Here is a 23,713-nt window from a genome sequence, read left to right on the forward strand (position 1 = left end):
TGTTACTATTATAGTCAGAAAAAAAGGGAAACTCTAATAAATTTCTCTAAAAAAAGAAACAAGTACATTCTTTTAAAAAAATTTCATTTCTTTGTTCCAATAGCTTTCTTCATCTGTTTCTATTTGTTATCCAAAGTAGTTTGTACATATATATAGACAGAGCTCATGTTATGGGTTCCTTTTAACATTTTATAAAGGAAGGCTTTTAAAAACCAGTAGGACAACAACAACAAAAAATTATTTTAAGAAAAAACAGTTACATAAAGCATTTTTGTAGAAAAATCAGGCACTTAGACACATCATTTTTTTGAAATAGTGCTTGTTTTCACTGACATTTTTTCCTTTTATTAATGTTTAAACAAATTACTTGTATTTTTAATTCTCTTTGCGATCTGAAACATCTCTTTGTTTTAATAGTGGTTCTAGAGACATTCTTGACACTTTTCAGAAATAAAATAAATGAAACATATCCTAGAAATCTATATAATTTAAATTTATTTCCGACTTGACAGATCTCAGCTCTATTAATTTCAAGGTTTCAATCACATTGTCTTGAGACCATGCCTATGATATGGCTTTCTCCTCCCATCTTCCCATCTTACCCCCACAATGCCCTGCTCTCTTCCTAAACTTAGGGAGAATGAAGAACTCAGACTTCTGTTAAAATGACCACAGTGTACTTTATTTAATGATTTTGGTACTTTGTGTTGCAATAAAATAAAAAAAATCTACAAAATCCAAATATATAAAATTTCAAGTTTTTTTCTTCTTTTTGAAAAGTTTTACAAGAAAAATCATGTAACCAAGGAAACTTGTTCATCATGAAGCACTACTTTCCACTTCATTTCATCACGAATTGCAACTTACTTAACAGACCAAAAGAACGATGGTACTGCAGAACATCAAATACTCCACACACTGTGCTTTCAACTAGAGCACATGGGACCGCGGCCCGGGGCAGCGGCCTCCGGCCAATGAAGACACTCTTATAATCTGAATGCTAAAGGGATGCTTGGATACATGGAGTTTAAATATATATATTTACAGGAAGGAAAAAAAAAATTAGTAACTAGTTTAAGTCTTCATTTGGAATAAAAGGCCAAATACATTTGTACAATGTTCACAAAGTAAAAGCACAAGAGCTGCCAAGGTTGTCCTTCGGGTCCAGGCACTGTGCTTGTAGTGGGGGGAATGTCACACGGTTCCTAAACACACACACACACACACACACACACACACACGCGCGCGCGCGCGCGCGCGCACACACACGGTCTCTCGGACCTGATTTCTGTAATGGTCCCGGGGAAGAGAGGAGCACAGGAATGGCAATCAGGATGTCATGCAGAGAGCTGACAACAGGGAACTGAGAAACGACCGGTCCATTCTCTTAGGTCTGCGGTTCATCTGCCACCTGTTACAGTTTCTTTTTCAGAGATAGGTTTCAAATGAAAAAAGAAAAATTGAACAGGGAAAGGAGCACAATATGTTTAAGGCAAATTAAGCAAATATAGAGCAGCTTCTCTTGGTGTGTGGAGTGGAAATGAGGATTTTCTTTACCCCCAATCCAACGGAAACAAACAGACAGAATGAAGTGCACCTCCTGAGGTTGAGTTGCTTAGGTCATACATACATTTTTGAAAATTGCTTTGCACCGAGTATCCTTTTGGAACTTTAAATGAAAAACTTGTTGGTTACAAAGTGCATGATTTCATGTTTCTAAATTAAACAACACGAGCTGAGGTAGTTAGATGTGAAACTTATTTACTTAAAATAACTGGAGAATGAAGGACAAACATCAGTAGCAAAAATCCTTGTCATTTGAAAGCAGGTTTATACGGTGCTGTGGTATAAATGCTTCTATTTTCCTATCAGATGTTATTAATTAAACCAGAACATTAGTGATAGCGATATTTGTTTCCAATTTGCTTGGTCAGTACAAAGGAAGTCTGTATCCCCAGTGATTTTGTTTGCAGCTCATGTTTTCACCATTTCTGCATTGGAGCTATAACAAAGTGGCATTAGCTACCATTCCTAGAAATTTCTGGTCTAAACTGCAAGAAGAATTTAATAAAAATCGAGAACAGTATCCATAGGAAGGACAATTTTTGCTCTTGCGTTTAAAATAGTTTTGTCTTAGCCCTAAATTCAATGCACTATTTGGTTTCAAAGTGGGAGGGACGCTGGCTCATTGGTTACCCTCCTTGTTCTGAGAAAGGGAAAAACCCAATTTGCATATTCATCATCATCTCATCTGGGAACTGAAAAGAATAGCAGAAACAATTTGGCAGCGGCAAAGTTCTCCACCCAAGGGTCTCTCTCTGCTGTTTGCCCCCTTCACTAAAGTGAGGCATCAGGTGAGAGCGTCCATGAGCAATCGACCAAAAGCTTCGTCTTTCAGCTATCTCCTACCCTCAGGAAAGGAGTTTTATGACAGCAATATGGATATAAAGAAGTTGGAAAACATTCTGTTTTGAGCAAATGAGACTTTTTCCTGTGTTTTTACCACTTGTTTAGGGATAGAATGTTAACTGGAAGTAGCCATGAAAGTTGATAGCAACATCTAAAAAAGCATCACACGTGATGATTTACATAATGGCTGGTCCATAGCAGTATAATCACATTTATCTTTGCTAAAAAATCGTTTTCAGGAGTCTCTGGTTTTCAGGCAAGACTCTGGAAATTTTCATGTGGGCTGAAAAGCCTTAAAAGGAATAAAATGTATGGGGCATTCAAACGTCCTTTTCCCCAGGAATTAGATGTATAGCTTATATCTAATAACATGTTGTATCCCCCTGTTTTTTCCTCTAGAATTGAGATTCTACCATTTCAAAGAATTGTCCAGCTCTCACACTGTTAGATTCTGTTTTGCGCCCTGATGGAAAAATCTCCCAATGACACATTCTCCCCACTGCCCTTCTCTCACCCGAGCCAGTCCACCTGAAAAGCTGCCACACCTGTTCTTATTTCCAGGCCCTCACGTCTAGTCAATTTCGGTTTTCTTGTGTAAAAACAAAGGAAAGACATGGATATTTCCCTTTGTAGCAAAGGATATTCGGCTGCACTTTTGGTTGAAAAAGTGTTGATGATGGTACCTGGGGGGAAAAGAAGCCCACATTATTTTGACTCACTTCTATACTCATTTTTGGAGTCTAGAAAAAAGAATATTTATCTAAGTCTGGTGTAGTGACACAAATTTTTGTTAATGGATCAGATAATTGCTTGGGTTAAATTCATGCTTCAGAAAGCTTAATACCATGCATGGGAAATGTGTGAGCAATCTGAAATGTTAAGCCTTTGACCTACCACTGGCAACTGAATTTTGGAATCAGAAGATTGTTGAACGTGGATGTGGTGTCAGCTCCAGGTGCAACGTGATTTTTTAACCCTCTTATTGAGATAAACTTTCTGAAACCTTATTTTGTATTTCCAAGAGCCTGCAAATTTGTTTTGCAAAGGAATATAATTATTAAGTAAGGGCACAATGACAATACTTATGCACAACTTTGCTCCATGAAGTCACAGCATTAAAACATTATCTGTGTTGTTAGTATAGTCCCTGGGTGTGTTTTTACTTTAGAATATCACCTCCATGACTCAATATGGACAAATCATGTTATTTAGCACACGCTTAGGTAAAAAGAAAACATGGAACTTTGGGAGGAAGTTGTCTAGGATGGTGTTTGTGGTGGTTTTCCCACCCTTTGTCCTTTAATGTTATTCCCATCTACGTCCGTGCAAGTACATATGTGTATCAATGTGAAGCTGAAGCCCTGTGTAAACACTTCTCTGAAATATTTAAAATATTTATAATCTGGAAAATGCATCAACTCAGGAGTTCCAGGCAGAAATAAGGCTTTACACTCTTAAAGGGTTGTAAAGGGAGAGACATGTCACCTTAGGGATGAAAGAGAATCTCACTGTAAACAACGCACAAATCTAATTTGAATACTATCTATTAAAATTTTCCCCTCCTGACAGCGGGTTCCAGACCACCACGTGGCAATCATTAGTATTGAACCAGAGTATCACGCACGCATCCTGGAAAATGTAGCGTGGGATCAGGCATGCAGACTCCTTAGGTCTCAGAAGGAGCCCAGTTTTCTGGACACATTTAATGAAATGTTTTGTAAAATTCAGTTTGGCTCAGAGGAAGACTGTCGTTCTCTACGAAGCTTCTCTGTATGAAAGGAGTTAATTTTCTCGTTAAAAAGCTGATAATTGAAAAGACTTGTACATAGACCTTTGAAGGAAAAATCCCCGCGTTCACTAAGTGATGAAGAATGATGGTATTCTTTGCTTGGCGAGTTATTGCTGTTGTGCTCCTAAGCTGCCTCACCTCTTCCACTACAGCCTGTTCCCAGGTGTGCACAGTTCTCCTTTGTGCTAATACTAGTTATCAAGGGTCAAAGCACTTTGAGAACTCTAAGTATTCTTCACAACACCCTTATGAGGTAGGTAGATAAATATTCTCTCTTTTTACGCATGGAAAAATGGGAAAATGAGGTGGGATGTGAGTTTCTGAGGCTAAAATGACCAACCAAGGATGAGGACACGAGTGCTCAGACCCCCAGACCCTATGCTTCCGTCACCAGACCAAGCCCCTCCATGCCCTGCCCTCCAGAAAGGAACCTATTCCAGAGTGTAAAAGGATACCATGTCATAGAATATATTTAAGCATATTTAAAACAGCCATTACATGTCCTGGCTGGTGTGGCTCAGTTGGTTGGAGTGTTGTTCCTTTCACTGGAGGGTTGTGGGTTCGATTTCTGGTCAGAGCACATCCCCAGGTTGCAGGTTCAATCCCCAGTCTGGGTGCGTGAGGGAGGCAACTGATGGATGTTTCACTCTCACATTGATGTTTTTTTTTTCTCTCTCTCTCCCTTCCTCTCTCTTTCAAATAAAAAAAAAAAGTAAAATAAAACAGTAATTATTTTCAACACAGGGACTTTCAGTTTTCTGTTAAACCATAAATTCCATTCAGTTACCACATAAGAGATAACTGGAAAAAAATGTCTCCGGTTTTTGTAGTTGCCAACTCATCGCCTCTCTGTTGCCAATTCACCTAAACATTGAACTAAACATCCTGTCAATAACACGAAGGCACAAATGATTTGGAAAGGGATGCAGTGAAGTAAAAATCGCAAGGAAAAAGCAAAGCAAAGCTAAGTTGGGTAGCAGCTTTGTCATCCTGGAGGCTTTGAAGGGTGTGTGACTAGCAAACAGACCTGCCCCCAAAGGAGAATTTACAAAACACAGTTCGCACAGAGCCATGACACCAGTAGCTGGGGCCCTTCGGTACGCAAAGTGGAGTGGCCACTTGATTTCCGGGAAACTTCTGCATCTGATGGCAGGAGGGACTCAGTGAGGAAGGGAACTGCCTACCCCATGAAGTCGTTCTAAGTTGGCACTAAGTGTAGGATTTGACACAACCAAAACACTTTCTAAGAACCTACAAACATTTTGATTTTCCCTGGCAATCCCCTCATGATCTTTGCATAGCTCAGTCCCTCCCAGTGGTCCGTGTGCCTGCTTGTTGTCAACGCCTTGGGGAAAGTTTTACAACATAAACACACTTCAAAGAAAATTGGGCTGAATTGCTTGCCTGTTTCTCTGCCCAGCTTCAGAACAGTAAGTAAGGTAAGCACACAATTTGAGGAAATACACATGCTCACCAATCCAGAGCCAAATCTGAGGAAACAAGGAAGAAATGTCCACAAAGAATCATAACTATAAGAGTTGTATGAATAGCTCAAGCATCCTTTCTGGAAAATCAATTTCTCTTTGATACCATTTTTTTTCTTTTAATGGTGACTGTAAAGAAAACACCAATATTCTAATATGCAATAACCAGTTGGTCTTTGGCAATCAGAATGACATCGACCAACCAAGCCACAAGAAAAAAAAAGTATTTTTTTTTTAATTTGGGGAAAAAAAATATTTTACTTCTATCGATACTATAAAATTCACCATGAAGTAACTGCATCAAGCAGTTCAAACTATTCTATGCCTAAAGATATAAGAAATACTTAAAATTAAAACTCCCATTTGAAGGATAAAAGTTAACAAATTTGTATTCCCTTGAACAATTCTGTCAAACATTGTGAATGATTAACCTTATGTGAAGAGCAGAGGGGTAACTACAAAATAATGGAAGATGGAAAAGGGCTGAATGAAAAGGTTCCTTGCCAGGAAGGGCCGAGTGTCGGAAGCCGCCCTGTGGTGCAATCACGTGTGAATACAGCCTCCCAAACCTCTTCATTCATGTGTTTGTTGAAAGTAAATAAGAATCAAATAGCATTTCTCTGCACTATTTACTTCTCTTTGCACAACAAAGAGTTTTTATTTAGCAGCAGAATATCACCAGCAGTAGATTACTGCACAAGAAAGTTAAACTCCAATGCCTACAACACCTGAGCATTTTCTGTCTCTCTAGGCAACACCAGACAACCAGATGAAAAACTGTGATTCAAACATCTAGATTTTCCCAAATATCCAGATGTTTGACATCACAAAGACCAAATTTACTCCTTGAGTGACCTAATGCTTCATCTCTATTGGGAGATTTGCATTCATGTGGACAGTCTTTGTTTTTTAATAACACCATAGTGTCCACTTCAGTTTAGTGAAGATGGCTTAGCAACCATCTGGAAAATTCAGATGTTAAAAGCCCCCAATGACAAGAAACTTAATCATGAGGAACAACCAGAGCTTTAGGGCTATCAATGGTCTAGTAATTTTGTCTACATTGAAAAATTGTTTTTTCCCCCTTCCATTATTTTAAAAATCATTCTCACAAGAATTATTTTTCCAATGTGGGGATCGATGCACAGACTAGCTGATGGCAGAATCAAGACCCAAATACGTTTAAACGAGTCAGTTAATATGTGCAAGCCAGGTTTAGTGAATGTGAACACAGAGGTCCGTGTGATGTCATGAACTATTGACAATGGGATAATGAGCCAGGCCATGGTGACCCTGAATCTCACGGTGGTTAAAATGAGGGATAATTCGATGGATCATGTCCTGCAAGCAAAAGTACTTACAAGACCTTAACCGATCGCATCTTATAACCCACCAGAAGCTGTTGGCAGCTGCAGTGTCCAAGGAGAATTGTCATGGGGGACAGTTTCCTTAAGGACAGAGTTAGGCTCAGACAGGCAACCATGGCATCTCCTCTCTCTTCCCACTGCAGTCATGCTTTGGCCTTTCATAAACAGACACATCTGCTCTCATGGTTATTAAATGGCAGTGCCACCTTGAACCTCTGCTCTAGAAGAAGGCAAGTATTCCTGACGACCCACTGACGGGTTTCCTCTTCAATCTCCACGCTCCGACCTCTACATGAATAGAAACCTTCTGTCCTAACACTACTCAGAGGCACGCTTACTCAGAAGCCTTATGGAAGAGAACGGTTTATTGCTCCTGTGTCTCCACAGACAACCAACTCATGGTAGATTAGAGTACCTTTTGTGCCTACTTTGGCTTTGGAGTTCAGGAAATTAATAATTTTCTTCCACATGTTGGTTTCCACTGCCTTGACACTGCAAATTAGTCACATGGTGGCAGGCCACTTTTATTACCATTAAATTTCACTTCTGAAAATGACTTGCCAGGGGAGGGGACGCAGCATGACACTGGCGCCTAAAACGGGGACTATTGCTCAGGAGAAACATCTTTGAAACACAAGGAAAATGACCCCTGCTTCTTTTTCTTATTTTTTTTCCCGTTTAGGTTGCTTGTTGGATAAATCGCATGACTTTTACTCATTCGTTTATGGTTAACTCCTAAAATTCTTATATGAAGGCATTTAGACAGAAAACATAACACTGTATAGATGCCTGACTTGGTTGCAGACTCTGAAACTATAACGTGAACTCGATTCATTCTTACCCTGCAGCTCAAAGCGTTCTTTCAAAACAGAGAAGCAAGTGGAAAAGAAGCACGGTTTTAAATTAGGAGACGATCCGTTTACGTATACGGGAACTGAGAATGTGAGATCGGGGATTTTAGAGTCACAACCAAGGTTTTGCCAGGGTCTAAGCAACAGGAGAGCCAGTTCCACATACAAATGCATCTCCGTTTGAAACTGGCAGTGTCACCACCTAGCAAGGCAGGAATCAAATTATTCAATAGCGACAGCCATGCAGATTTTACCTCTGAAATTGAATTATAAATTTGATTTGTATAAATTTGTTATTACAATGCTGACAACGGCACTTCCAAGAAATGAAGTAAGGGCAGCAGCTATACCCAGACAGATCAATCATGAAACAGGTGACAATATCAATTTTTTTTTTCCATTTTCAAACACAAGTAGATTTGTATTCATTGAAAGTGAGTCCCTCTGACCCAGTACCAATTTTCTGAGTTATGCAAGGCCCCAGGAATCCATTGAATCTTTTTTTTTCCTTTTTCTTTTTTTTCAAAGCAGTGCTTACTGGCAAAAGCAAATGAAGTGGGTGAATATTCATAGCATGAATGATGAGGAAGCAGTAGCAGAAATTCCCAAGTGCTCTACTTCACCGGGGTCTTTCTCTTTGGCCGGCCGGGCACATCACCACACAGCACAGAGCGCAGGGCTCCTTCCCACTAACTGATTAATTTTCCCTTGCAGTGGCTTGGCTACCATATTACAAGTCAAGAATGTGCAAGATTCAAGGGTCTGTTGAATGAATGAACGCAAATCACCTTCAGTAAAGCTTGACAAGTTCCCAGACGGTTCTGTAAGAAAAAGAAGGGAATCGATGGCATCAGCAATATGCAGCTTGTGACAGGGAGGCTTGCTGTCTGCATGTGGCTGGCTTGCCCCCTTCCCCTTTCTCGGGGCAGGAGCGGTTTCTTTCTTTTCACACAACACCAAGCTTCTGATTCAGACCAAGGAAAATGTTGCACCCCCGGGCTTTCGCAACATACGCCAGAGATCTGTTTCCCTTTCTATGTACAATACATTAGAAGGGTTAATAAAAGAAGTCAACTATTTTAGTTCTTTGAAAGAAGGAGATAAAATGACAATTATCTGACTAGCTGACAGACATCCTTTGCTTACAGGACATGTGCGATTGCTCTCAACTTAAACAGAATAAAAACTTCCAGAGGGCTATCAGTGGTTGTCAAACTCATTAGTCAACAGAGCCAAATATCAACAGTACAACGATTGAAATTTCTAAGAGCCAAATTTTTTAAACTTAAACTATATAGGTAGGTACATTGTTATTAACTTAATTAGGGTACTCCTAAGGCTTAGGAAGAGCCACACTCAAGGGGCCAAAGAGCCGCATGTGGCTCTCGAGCTGCAGTTTGCCGACCACTGGAAGCCACAGGTCAAAGGTCAGTTGCTAAGTTAATGCAACAGTACCTAACACACCCAAACACAAGAGCTCATCGTCCAGAATCACAATGGGTTGAAATGCCTGTGTTGATTAAGACATGTTCTACTGGTTTGTAATCACATAGGAATCTCTTAAAATAATAGAAACCCGAACTACATTTTCCGCATACTTGGGAGTTGTTTTAGAACTTACTGATAATGAATTAACTTGAAATAATTGTGTTGATTTGATACCAGAATGCCACCAGAACAGTTAGATTCAATTAGCTTAAACTCAACATCTCCATTTGTTAATATTTGTAGCATTTAATGAAATAAGAATTTGATTATTTCCATTTTAATGCAAATCAAGCAATAGAGAGAGAAGGGGGCTACCAGCTTAATTTTGTAGACAAGTGTATAATAAAAACACGAAACCTTACATTTTCCGAAATTCTAATAACAGAGTAGGTGACAGGCTGCAATAATAACACAAGAGAAAATTGTGTTGGTACTGTTCTGGTAATACTTGCTTATCAAGTTGATTAATTAGTTTTGATGTTAATCTCTTTTGTTAAACATCTTTGCTCTGCAGACATTGCTTCGGTAACTATGCTTTTCTTGTTTAGTGCAATGGCTAAAACGGGGGTGGGGGTGGGGGTGTTATGAGTCACAGTCAGGGTAATGGGGGCATAAACCTAGAAATCATGCCTTGGACCTCACACCATTATTCCATCAACTACTTTATTGATGTCTAATGGGACTCACCAAGGAATTCTTTTAATTATTTGGAATCTGTAAAAATTAATATATATTTTTTCTTTCCTTCCTGAACTGAACTGTGAGAAAATCTAAGGAAATAATAACCAAAGAAAAATTTGATTTAGTCAGTGTTTCTGACACATTATGTCAGTATATTATTTGTCAGTAAAATATTTTAGCAAAACGATTAGACATTTCAGGGACATTAACCCATCCCTTATTTAGCAGAACATAGGCTACAGAGGTTGACTGAAGTTTTTCATATTCCTGGGCTAGATCACTGGGTACAAGATAAACAAAAGTCTGATTTTTTTCCTTGCAGCATCTAGAAAAAGAACTCCAAATAGATGGTGAAACAATGTGATACCTTAAATCAGCGGTTCTCAACCTGTGGGTCGCGACCCCTTTGGCCGTCGAATGGCCCTTTCACAGGGGTCGCCTAAGACCATCCTGCATATCAGATATTTACATGACGATTCATAACAGTAGCAACATTACAGTTATGAAGTAGCAACGAAAATAATTTTATGGTTGGGTCACAACATGAGAAACTGTATTTAAAGGGCCGGAAGGTTGAGAACCACTGCCTTAAATACTCCAGGGAGTTTCTGAACTCCTCATTTCTGTGGGCAAATGGCTGTTCGCCACTCCTTCCGCTCGGCTTTCTGCTGTGAGAGCAGGTTGTGTGCGAGCTCGCCTAATTGCTACAATTGGCAAAATTAAATGGCTCATCGTGTTTTTATACAATTCCTCCCACATTCCACAGAGTTTTGCTTTTGGCTGAGTAATTATACTGTGGAGGCTGTTGACACAGACACATATTGACACAGCATCTGGACAAGACCTCTGTCCATGGACAGTCTGCCGTGGACAGTCCTGAGTCAGGGAGGAGGTGCAGCACGACTGTCATTCCACAGCCTGATCCAGGTAAGGGCCAGAGATTTAGAAATGGGTGTGGATGGTGGAGGGAGGTGGCCCGTCCTTAGCCATTTTGAAATGCTCCAGCTTCAGATGGGGGGCAGGGGAGGGGGAGGGCAGGAGGTGTTATGAGTCACAAGCTGGCTAAAGCAATCATTTTGATTGTTGTCAAAGTGACACTGGATTCCTGAAGATAAATGAACATGAGTTCATCTGCATCCATCACTGAAGTGATAGAATCAGCCACATCAGGCCTGCTGTGTTTTCATCATGCACTTCAGCCACGCTCTGAGCCATATTTCTGAGAGGCGGTCTGAGCTATTTTTAAAAAGGCTTTAAGGAACTCTCCTCAGAGAAGCAGGCATCTCATCCAAGCTTTATATAGAAACGGTAATGGCTAATGGCAAAGACGTGTGAGAATGCAGGGGAGCGCATATTTAGTCTAGAAAATGGTTCATTAGAAAAAAGTATCTCTGGATTTTTGTCTAAACATTGTGTCAGAATTTCCTTCCGCTCAATGGCATTTGGTGCATTTAAAGGCAAATGTGTCACCTCACACAACCCTGGTAAGGACACCAGAGGTTTTCTTTGCTCAATTCAATCAGTTCAGAGAAAGAAACTTTGAAATGATTCAAAACGATTCTTTTCAGCTTCTTAAAGGATGAGATCCTTAAGAAGTGATAAAGCTCATTCAAGCTAAAAGTGCTAGATTGTATCTAGGTACTTGCAGCTGAAGTTCATAGGTGTGTTGCTATCTTATAGACAGGCACTGCAAGCTTGAGTTGATGCTGAAAAATGAGGAGGAAGAAGTTTTATTTATCTAAAAGCTCATGTGTGAGTAACATACCAATTTATATGCATAAAAAGGGAGCGTATACTTTATCTCTTTCATCTGTTACTCTATTGTGTGTGTGTGTGTGTGTGTATGATTTATAACATACACACACATATGGGATTATATTTTTAAAAAACATCATTGAGATGTCAATTTTTCCCATTTACTTTTAAGTTCTCATTGCTATCACTTCATTCATTCATAGATCAAAATAAAGTGGGCATTTAGAAAATAAGCATAAATACTTCATTATACTTTATCTTCAGGTTACCTTTATATATTTCGCTAGTACTTGAACTGCATATTTTTGCTATGTCAGCAAGAATTTATTTCATTTGTTGAGGTCACCGCATTATCATAAATGAATAGTAACTGATTGTCTGCAAAGTCAATATTATTGGACTAGACAGAACACAGTTAAGTAGGACAAAGCAAATGTACGAAGAGAATTTAAAGGACATCGTCATTTTGGGGGACCAAATTTTGACTTAGATAAAAAAATTATTTTCTTCCACACAAGTACTTGAAGTCTGTGTGGTCAAGATATATATGTTTTTTAATATTAACTATGGTTTTATTTTAAAATGCTACTTTGAAAGTTCTTTCATCTTAATTACGGTTTCATTTTAAAATGCTACTTTGAAGGTGAAAACATTTATAATATTTTCTTTTAGAAAATTGTATGGTCCTATGCAAAAAGTGGGTACTGAGAGCAGACCCCTCCTCTTCAAGAAATCCAATAAGCTCCTGCACAGGACGTTGGAGCCCACAGAGAAAAATCCAGCATTTCCAGTTTGTATGCTAACCATGGCTTCTTCCTTGTGATTCCTCACTTACTCTCTGTGGAGGATTTAATGGCAGATTGAAAACGAAATCTTAGGAAGAACTAAAATATAAACACAAATATCAAACTCTGTTCCTTGGTACATTGACAATGTCTCTTTAACTCCTAACACTTTACACTCTCTGTTATCCGTGTGTCTAGAAACTAATGAGTTCTCATCACCACACAGTCCAATGGCTGTGCTTTCTAAGTCATGGAAGATTAAATCATGATTTACCTTGGGAGTATATTTTTGTTGTTATCATCTTGAGAAAAATTGTAATTTATCACATGTAGGAGATGTCATTTCCTTAACAAGAATTTTTTCGACTAAAACATCATAATCTTCAAGTATGTTGGATAACAGAGTATTTACAGTATTTGGAAAATTATTGAAAAATTCAAACTTCTTACACCCTCCTGACTACATTCTCACCTCCAAGACAAAGCACAGCACATCATCTTTTTTAAAATTCACATAGCACTCATTTCGACTCTTAACATGTTAAATGGGGGATACAGTTGAGAAATAATGTAAGACTTACATGTTTGAAGAGTGATAGAGCCGGTGGCATTTGTGTTAACACTGTTGTACTGTTATCTGTTACTTGCTCATGGAATCAAAGGTATAGTTCAACTGAGCAATTCAGTTTCCAAAGATCATCAATTAAAAGGTGTCTTGGAAATAAAGCTAATAACTCATGGTTCTGCATAAAAGTGGAGAATTTGTCAATATATTTTCCTTCTACAGTGGGGGTAGAATGTTTTCACCAATTGCTGACAAGAGGGGTATTTTCCTGGGCCTTTACTGGTGACTAGGCAATCTTTTCACCTCCAATCAAAAGATCATTGTTTTTTTTAGTGGAAATCTTGCTTGGAGGATCAAATCACTGCAGAATAGGAAAGTATGCCTGCTGATAAAAATCGTCTACTTTTAAACATTGCTTTAGGGCTTGTACCAAAAGAAGCCCTATGTTGAGTGCTCTATCATTTCCTGTGGATGTCATCATGGGGTCAGCAGTCTCTGTATGGCACACCCATTACAGGTGGTGGCTATAGACCTTGACTATTTTAAATTAATTGGACAGTCCCAATAACTGGATAATGAAGTTAAACTGACTGTTTTTCTTTTTTAGAGACTTGCCTAATATGTCAGTTGGGTTGATATAAACTAGGGAAGGAAATTTAAGACATCTTCCACTGTGGTCAGGTTTGTCATAATGGATGGATGAAAGTAACCATTTACATCTTTGATTTCCTGGAAAACAATGGCCAGTCTTGACAAGCCCTTTCTAGTTAAGCTGATTCTCTCATCACCTAATATCCTGACAGCACCCCTGGCCAGGTTCCTGGGGACACAGACATGGCACAGTCGGCTGTTTATGCAAAAGACAAGTGTTCTCAATCTGCCAAGGCAGACTGATGGAATTTGTGGACCAGTTTCTGACATCCCAAATAATTGTGATGCTTAGAGTATTTTAAACAGTTCCAGGTCTATAAAAAAGGTGATGATGCCTATATATATACCCTATATTTCTTTATTACAAAAATATTGAAATAATCCATGAGTTATTCCACTCTGCACCAATTATAAAAAAATACTATCAAAGTTTGACTGGCACTTTTAATGCAACAAAAAGCACCATGACCGAGGACACTGGGAACAGAAAATGGGGAACGCTTACTTGCTGTACGGAGGTATTTAAAACCAGAAGCTTGTTGTAAGAGTACAACTTTACAAATGATTCAAATGCAAACCTTAGCTGGATCTAGTGATAAGCCCTCAACCAGTTCAGAAGGGTTTTCCTCTAGCATATTCACTGCATTTGTCTGCTCATACTTACTAAAAAGTGTCCCAAAGCCTCTAAAAGACACATCACTTTGACCTTGAATTGGTGGTGGTGGTGGGGGAGTCTGTACACAGTGGAGAACTTGAATGTTCATTCTAGTTTCCGCTTCTGTGGGGCTCATGCCGCTCCATCTCCATTATCCAGGGCTTCCAGGTGAATCCTGGGATTGGATGGTGTTTGGCACTAGAAAGATGGGGCATGGCGTGTTCTGGAATCATGCCTACCCGAGCTCAGGCAGAGCCACGCCTTCTGAGATCTGACACATCCAGTTTCAACCCGGTCCTCTCTCGCCAATCTGCTCTTACGTTCCAATGTGCGCTGCACAGGCCGAGAAATCAGACGCTCATTTTGCCTTTTTTCCCACTTTCTCTTCCGGTATTTATGAAATTTTTGCAATTGAATACTGAATCACGATTACCATTTACTTTATGTCACTAAGTTAGCGAGCTCCTTGGTCTTACCAAACGCTATACATGTGCTGCATAGGATTTCTGTCATTAAAGATGTTCTCAACTGGAAACTTAAGATTAAAAAAACCAATCCTGAAATGTGCTGAAAACGAACCATTCCTTCACTTCTAATACACGTGTAAACACGCTTGAGTTTGCTGTCCACTGGACAGGCTTTTCACACATGGTATGTATTGGTTTCCAAATGAGCATGGTTTATGAATTCTTTTCTAAGCAGTACTATTTTTTTTTCTGGAGTCTTGAGGGATATATTCTCTCCCGGTTTTAATATTCCTGTGAGAATCAGAGCTTTCCATCAAGAAAAATCACCTAAGCTATTTTGACAGAGGACTGGTGTTGTGTGTGTGTTAGTGTATGTGTGTGCATGTATGTGTGTTATGACAATATATTTTTAATGCAGAGATCAGTTAATTTCATCAAAACACCCTATGGATCAGAGGCAACATTTTCCATATTCATAGGACCCTCCGGTGGATGCGCTGAAAGATAGTGAGTGTAGGAGAAGTTGGTAGCAACCAGGAGTCCTCCCAGCGGCAGGAGACTGTCGGGGCTGCTGTTTGAAAGAAGACCAGCAGCAGGCAGTCAGCTGATGGAGGGTCAGACAGTAACCATGACGACGATCAGACTACAAGCATGACAGCTCATTTCCCTACTCTAGGATGGAGTTTCATTATTGCCACAGGCCTGCCACCACCCTGTATCTGGCAGTTGTGGCTCCTCCCAGTCTTTTTGTTTTTATAAAGTGGTTTCATACTCCAACCGCTCCTGAATAAGGGCGTCATCTTTGTACTGCAGCCTTGGAGGAGACGGGGAACATTCAAAGGCTAAAATGGCCTTTCGGAGGCTTCGGTCCAAAACATGTCTCTCCCACGCTGGGTACCTATTCCTGAACAGGTCAATTTTAATGACAGATTCTTCAATCCGTGGTGGGCGCGATGACGGGGTGGATGGGGCTGTGGGTCTCACCTGAAAGACAGGTACACACCCATCCCGTTCTGCAAATTTCTGGTCGCGGTCACTGACAACACTGCGGTTGTTGGAGATGGACCGCAGCGTGCTCGTGGCCACTTCTGGAGGCAGGGTGAAGGCAGCGACGGGGTCCTCACAAGCACAACTTGGTGACTGCCCAAATCTGGGTCCATTGGGGTGAAAGAAGGCATAATACATCAGCATAAAAACCACGCCCGTTAAAAAGCTGCTGAACACCACACACAGCGCCGGGATGGCAAATGCATCTGCAATCTGGGGAGCCTTGTAGAGGTACCAGAGGGCACTCAAGGCTGTATTTTCCAAAAGGATCACAAAATAGTAAATGAAGAGCCTGCAGCGTGTCCTGCCTTCCTTGACGTTGAACCAGCTGAAGATGTAGATGATCCCCACCACCATGTCGAACACGATCTCTTCCCATTTAGTGATACAGAATTCTGTCTCACAGTGGACGATCCAGAAGGTCATGATGCACCAGTGAAGGACGATGAAGATCCCAAAGTACAGCTGGAAAACCGAGGCAAAGAGGGCAAAGGTGATGACCCTGGCAGCGATGGTGAAGAAGTGCCAGCAGAACTGGATGACAACAGCCATGTAGCTGATGGGCTTCTTGTCATCTCGGGAGTCCCGGAGGGCCTTCTGGTATGAGGCCAAGGCCCAAGCCAAAGACACCAGGGAGGCTGCCGCTGTGAAACCTACAAAGGCAAACAGGAAGACATTCTGTCAAGAGTGAGATGCAGTGTTGTCTCCTGGAAATAGTCATGCAGGCTGGGGGCTTGAGACAGGCTAGCTTTGACCTCAGCAAAGATTGTAATTTCTCTGAGTTTTAGCTGGGCCAAACACTCAGAGGGGGCTCCTAGTGTCTGTCCTCGAGGGGACCCAACCACATGGAGAAGTCGTGAACTAATCATGGAATGTAGGATTTGGAAATGGGGTGGGGTTTAACTTCCATGTGTTTGGTGTACATAGACTCAGGAGGTAGTTTTGTGTAGTGGGAATAGAGCCGTGGGTTGGAGGTTAACAACATTGGGTTGCTGTTTCAACTTTGCCACTTATTACCTGGCATGACTTTGGACAATTGTTTAAAGTGGTGTCCTCATTTATAAAATAGATGATCTCCAAGGCTCCCTGTCAGCTTTGAGAATCTGTGATCTAGTCTACGGCCATACCACCCTGAACGCACCCGATCTCGTCTGATCTCAGAAGCTAAGCAGGTTCGGGCCTGGTTAGTACTTGGATGGGAGAATCTGTGATCTAAAAGCATGAACAGTCCCAGGAAACTCGAGGGGCTAGCTGGTTTCCCATTCTGCTTCTCAACAAGAAAGTTGACTTAAGAATAAGAAAAGGAGCCCTAACCAGTTTGGCTCGGTGGATAGAGCATTGGCCTGCGGACTGAAGGGTCCCAGGTTCAATTCTGGTCAAGGGCATATGCCTAGGTTGAGGGCTTAATCTCCAGTGGGGGGCGTGCAGGAGGCAGCCAATCAATGGTTCTCATCATTGATGTTTCTATCTCTCTCTCCCTCTTCCTTCCTCTCTGAAATCAATAAAAATATATTAAAAAAAATAAGAAAATGAGTCCATAGAACCTCGTTGGCAGTGTTTCTTGTGATACCTGCTGTGAAGTTTGTCCTTCATATAATCTGACACTTGCTACTACAGCTTTTGTGTATTCCTTACTGTCTTTCCCTTAGAAGAAGAAATGTCTGCTCACTCTCATCTCTGAATCTTTCATAAATTAAAGATTTTACAGAAATCACTCCTCAACCACTTCTCTTATTGTTTGACGAGCCCCATTTGGTTAGTATTCCTTCTCAAAGTATGTTTCCAAAATTTAAAAATCATTTGTGTTGCTTCCTTTCACTGTTGCTCCATTTACCTTGTCTGAAACATCACCTTGATGGTCCAGATGTCCACAGGGCTCACTAAAAACACACACTGGCCTCTTCTAGGAGCGAGATGGTTTGGGAATTCCACTTGGTCACTGAAATGTTATATCAATTTGCATTGCAGCTGGTGTACTTATTGAGTTGTACTAAGACTTACCAAGACTACAAATGGTTTTGTGTTTTAAAGTCCTGCTGGCTTTGCTTCACCAGACTCTCACTCATTATAACCAGGCCACCTTACAGTCTTCTCCTGCTATGGAAGTAATAGGAAGGGATTGCCAAGAACTTGTAATGGGACAGGTACTTTCCTTTTTTATATTTCAATAGAGAAGAGCTGTTGTCTCTGGTTCTTGAAAATGAATTTAAAAAATGACTCTTCTGGAAAAGAGCCACATTAATTGATAGAAAAAACATTCAACCTCAATAGTTATTTCTTACTTATTCTCCTTGAGTAAGATGAACTCCAAAGAATAATTATCAATAAAGAAAGTGTTTTCCAACATCCATGTCTCATATCTATTCTCAATAAAGTCTGCATAATGCCTCATCCTACACCGGACCTTCAGTTTTTTTTTGGCCAGCACAAAAATTTTTTATTACTGTAACTCTCAGGAAGTTATGGCAATATTTTTAGGTCAGTTGGAGACCAGTACACAAAGGAGTTTATGTTAATGTAATTTCTACACGGTGGAAACATATTCACCAATGATACATCAATTACAAAGCAAATTCATAAGTGAAAAGAGAGGAAAGGAGAAAATGTTTACAAAAGAAGAAAGAAGGTTAGGGGATGGGAAATAAAAGGTGATGGAATAATGACTGTGAATTATACACTTATTATAGTTTAGGATATAAGAACAGAAGTTGTGCAATTTTAATTTCAACACTGTGTGTTGCATAGAAGCCACTCATGACCTCGCTCTTTGCCAGCACCATTAGCAATGGTACTAACTGCTTCTTGAATAAACTGTTCTCTTTATGCTTTTAAGCTGTGAATGAATTGCAGCTTCTCCGCAGGCACAACTTCCTTTTATTATCAGCCCACATCCTGTAGGACAGTGTTTAAACACAGCGCCACCTTTAGGAAGATCCAGCATGGTCCGTCAGGCTTGAGCAAAACAGTGGAATGGACTAGATCAGGATTGTCAGATCAGGGTACCAGTTTGTACAAGAAAATGTTATTAAAGGCTGTTTGTCAAAGCAGTGAAAAAGAGTAAAACAGCATCAAAAATTATCCGTTGTCAGATTTAAAAGAATTAGAAAATTAGCTTAGTTCAAATTCTTTTGTAATTTTTATGCCTTTTATTAATTCCACCTGCTTTGACACTCAAGGAACTTGTTAAGACACTATTCTGGCAGTAGAAAATGAAGATTTTTCTATCAGTCTTTCTTTCTGTGTATCTTACAATTTAAGACATACTCACCAATGATACATGTGATAAGGGGTTAATTTCCAAAATATATAAAGAACTCACACAACTCAACAGGAGGAAGACAAACAATCCAATTAAAAAATGGGCAAAGAACCTGAATAGACACTTCTCCAATGAGGACATACAATGCCAAGAGACATATGAAAAAATGCTCAATGTCACTAATGATCAGAGAGATGCAAATTAAGACCTCAAGGAGGTATCACATCACACCTGCTAGAATGGCTACTATCAATAAATCAACAAATAACAAGTGCTGGTGAGGATGTGGAGAAAAGGGAACCCTAGTACACTGCTGGTGGGGAAGCAGACTGGTGTAGCCACTGTGAAAAACAGTATGGAGTTTCCTCAAAAAATTAAAAATGGAACTGCCGTTTGACCTAGTTATCCCACTTGGGACTATATCCTAAGAATCCCAAAACACCAATCAGAAAAAAATATATGCACTTCTATGTTCATAGCAGCACAATGTACAATAGCTAAGATCTGGAAACAGCCAAGTGCCCTCAGAAGATGAGTGGATAAAAAAGCTGTGGTACATTTATATAATGGAATACTATGCAGCAGTAAAAAAGAAAGGATCTCTTACCCTTTGAGACAGCATGGATGGGCCTGGAGATTATTATGCTAAGTGAAATAAGCTAGTCAGAGAAAGACAATCACATGATCTCAGTTATATGTGGAATCTAATGAACAAAATAAACTGATGAACAAAATAGGACCATAGACATGGAAGAATGGAACAGACTGATAGATCTTAGAGGGAAGGGGGATGGGAAGAGATTAACTAAAGAATTTATATGCATGGACACAGACAAGAGTGAGGTGAAGGTCTAAGGTGGGGCGGGAGCCGGGTGGAGGGGGACCCAAGGGAGGAAAGTGGGGGACATCTGTAATACCCTCAATAATAAAAATAATTTTTAAAGAAGTGTGAATCATGACCAATTACTTTATAAATTCTCTGACTTAGCAACAATTAGAATTTTCCTTGTTCATTTGATTATGATTTTCTTTTTTATCTGTTTAGCAATTAGTTTTTAGAAGGCACATATATGCCTGAACAGAAAATATAGGGCCATTTTAGAGTTGCTCCTCATTACAAATTTATACCTGTCATGAAATGCTTAGTTCTCAGTTTTTACAAAACACTGTGAAATAAAATCTGTACACCTGTCATGTGGTTTGTTGTCTGGGTGTAAAGAAGAATTCCTGGAAATCCCCAGAGAACACTGTAGAGCAGCAGTTCTCAACCTGTGGGTCGCGACCCCTTTGGGGGTCGAACGACCCTTTCACAGGGGTTGCCTAAGACCATCAGAAAACACATATATAATTACATATTGTTTTTGTGATTAATCACTATGCTCTAATTATGTTCAATTTGTAACAATGAAATTGGGGGTCACCACAACATGAGGAACTGTATTAAAGGGTCACGGTATTAGGAAGGTTGAGAACCACTGCTTTAGAGGATTTAGGATTTACAGCCTACTTTTCTAAATGTATGGAGTTCGGGGAATTGAATCAAGTACGCTAATTCTATGATTTTTCAACAGACAGAATGAGTCCGTCTCTTTCCTTCTCCTGTTGAAGGGAATAACCACAGCCCTTGCCCCACAAAAGGCCAGCCAACGGTTACAGTCTCAGGGAACCACCTGGCCACTGGCCCATCTTCACAACCAAACTGCAGCTGGTGAGAAGGAGTTCTTCCTTTTAGCTTAAAAAGTTAACACTATATAAAACTTCTGACATATACAAAAGCAGAGAGAATAATACAATAGCTATACCCTTCTTGCAAATCAACTAAAGTCTTTTACCGAGTTCTAAACTCCATCTTAAGGGAAGCATAGCTTTTGGCCAGCAGGGGAACCCCTTTCAAAGGAGCCCTGGATCCACTCCTTCCTGAATCTTCCCGCATATACCCTTCCCTGAATGCTCTTTTCTCCCAACTGACAGACAGAGCTGTGTTGAAAGCTGACTGGCTAAAAGCTGGTGTCTTATCGCACATCTTCGGCAGCCTGACCTGGTAACTCTCTGGGCCACCTGAACACCCTGGCTCATCTTGTGCCTCTCTGTGCTCCAGCCACGTTGCCATCTCTCCATTCCTCCCGTGCTGAATAGGAGCCCAGCCACATTTTCTTCCCAGAGCCAGGAAATGCTGTGCTCTCCCTTGAAAAGTCACCTTTCAGTTTTTGGTTTAAGCATCATTCCTTTCCTTAGGGAAGCCTGTCCCAGCCCCTAATCTAAATCCAATCACCTCGTTGTAAGTGCCACAACACTGCTTGCTTGTTCCAGATGGCACACCTCAGCACAACCACTGTGGTCATCTACCTGTGCGGGTGCTGATGGGCATGTCTCCCCATTTTTGGCTGACCACTGTGTCCCCAGCATCTGTCACTCTGCTTGTGCATCAACTTCTGAAATGAGTACATTTGTCATCCAGTTGCTGGATGTCATATTGTTTCCCTATCTGATCACCATTTTGATTGCAAACATGTTGATGTCCCTTCCTTTCTCCCCATTTCTCTATCCTGTCTGTCAATTTCAATATTTTTGGGAGAAATTTAAAGTATGATTTCACCAAAAGTTTTGGAACGAATGATTTACAAGACAACCCTCTTTGTCTATGGAGGTGAAACTATGCTATGACCATACATAACATATTCAGTTTGTTCATCACAAACATAATTTTTTCCCCTAATGGTACAGTCCCTGAACAAACAAAAAACAAACCAACCACTGAATTTTAGATGACAACATAATATTGGTTTCTTATAGTCAAAGAACTTTATGATTTCCTTAATGAATTTGAAGCTCAGAATCACAGACAAAGAACGAGCAAGCATTTGTTGGGTCCTTGTTTTGTGCAGCGATGTGCTCGGTACCTATATCCTTTGTCCAATTTAAATTTCATGATAACACTTGTAGGCAAGCACTGTTTTGTACTCAGGAAGAGAGATTAAATGACTTGCCCAAGGTCATGTAATTAGCAAGAAGGGCAGGCATCCAATAGCATAGATTCACAACCCTGACCACCACAATAATAGACTGGTACGGTTATCTGTACCAACAAGTGGGAAGGTGAGTTCTCGAACCTCCCACAATCTAAACTCATGAGATAACAACATGGAGGGATGTCGATGACCCGGTAATAATGCCATCTCTTTAGCATCTGAGCCCCCAATGTCCAAGCATCTGACTCCCAAGGGTTTCCCATCACACCTGCTCCTTCAGGCTCAGAGCAACTATATTTGTCCCCAGGCCAACGGATCCCATTTTGGATTAACTTCACAAAATGGATCAGAAGCACAAGATCCTGGGAGGAAAACCATGCTATTCATTTCTTCATATTTTCTGAACTAAAACAACTCTCTTAGTTTTCCTGGATTTTCACCCAAAGAAAAATACTGCCCAATGTGTGCTGATCTAAGGGTAGCAGGTCATAAAATGAATATTGGGAAACAGAATCATTTTCTATTTCTTCAGCATGCAGAGCTTGTCTCTTAGGTAGATAGGAGAGGCAGTAGCTCCACTTGGCTGGGCTCCTATTGAATACACCCAGATGAAAGAATGTAACAATTGAAAAAAAAAAAAGTAAAGCCTTCAGGGCTCTCATCTTTGTTGAGTGCAGGGGAAGGTAAGGAAAGAAAAGACAAGATCCACTGGGTCTAAGGGGTTCTAAATCTTCTTGCATGGAAACCATTTATCTCTGGTTTAAACCTTGTAATAGCTCTTACTAAAAATATTCAAATTTTAATATATTTAGTTTAGGCAGGGATATGCATTCTTTTTGTAAGCCATTCTGAGGATTTCAAGTTCTTTGCAAAGCAAATTGTAAGGCTGTGAAAGGGTTGATAAGGGAAACATAGAATTGAAATTTAAGAAATGTTTAATATGAAAGTAGTTGAAAAAAGTTGTTGGAAGAGACAAAGTGTTTCTTCTTCTTCTCCGCCTCCTCCTCCTTCTTCTTTTTATGTTTATTTTTTATTGTTGACATTATTATATATGTTTCCTATTTTTCCCGCACTTTCCCCACCCAGCTCCTGCCCCACTCTAGACCTTCACCAAACCACTGTCTGTGTCCTTGGGTTGTGCATCTATGCATATAAGTTCCCCCCAACCCCCTCCTCTCTGAGGTTTGTCAGTCTGATCCATGCACCCATGCTTCTGGACCTATTTGTTCATCAGTTTACTTTGTTCATTAGATTCGACATATAGGTGAGGTCATGTGATATTTGTTTTGCCCTGATTAGCTTATTTCACTTAGCATAATGGTTTCCAGTTCCACCCATGCTGTTGCAAAGAGTAAGACATCCTTCTTTTTTATAGCTGCACTAGTGGCTCGGTGCACGAAATTCGTGCAGGGGTGTGTGTGTGTCCCTCAGCCTAGCCTGCACCCTCTCCCTGTGGGATTGGGCCTAAATCAGCAGTCGGACATCCCTCTT

The 23,713-nt window shown here is 40.2% G+C and overlaps 1 protein-coding gene across 1 annotated transcript in view; it reads right to left on the reverse strand.

Annotated features, from left to right (window-relative positions):
* Positions 1-580: 580 nt before the first annotated feature.
* XKR4 (XK related 4) overlaps positions 581-23,713 on the reverse strand; it is a 289,149-nt gene continuing 266,016 nt past the window's right edge. Inside the window, 2 exon segments of the mRNA XM_070391865.1 lie at positions 581-8,721; positions 14,490-16,647. Coding sequence (XP_070247966.1) covers positions 15,701-16,647 — 947 coding nt within the window. The 3' untranslated portion in view covers positions 581-8,721; positions 14,490-15,700.

This window comes from Myotis yumanensis, unplaced genomic scaffold (assembly GCF_028538775.1).
Source record: "Myotis yumanensis isolate MYYU_CA2020_CCGP unplaced genomic scaffold, mMyoYum1.0.hap1 SCAF_15, whole genome shotgun sequence".
Taxonomy (NCBI): Eukaryota; Metazoa; Chordata; class Mammalia; order Chiroptera; family Vespertilionidae; genus Myotis; species Myotis yumanensis.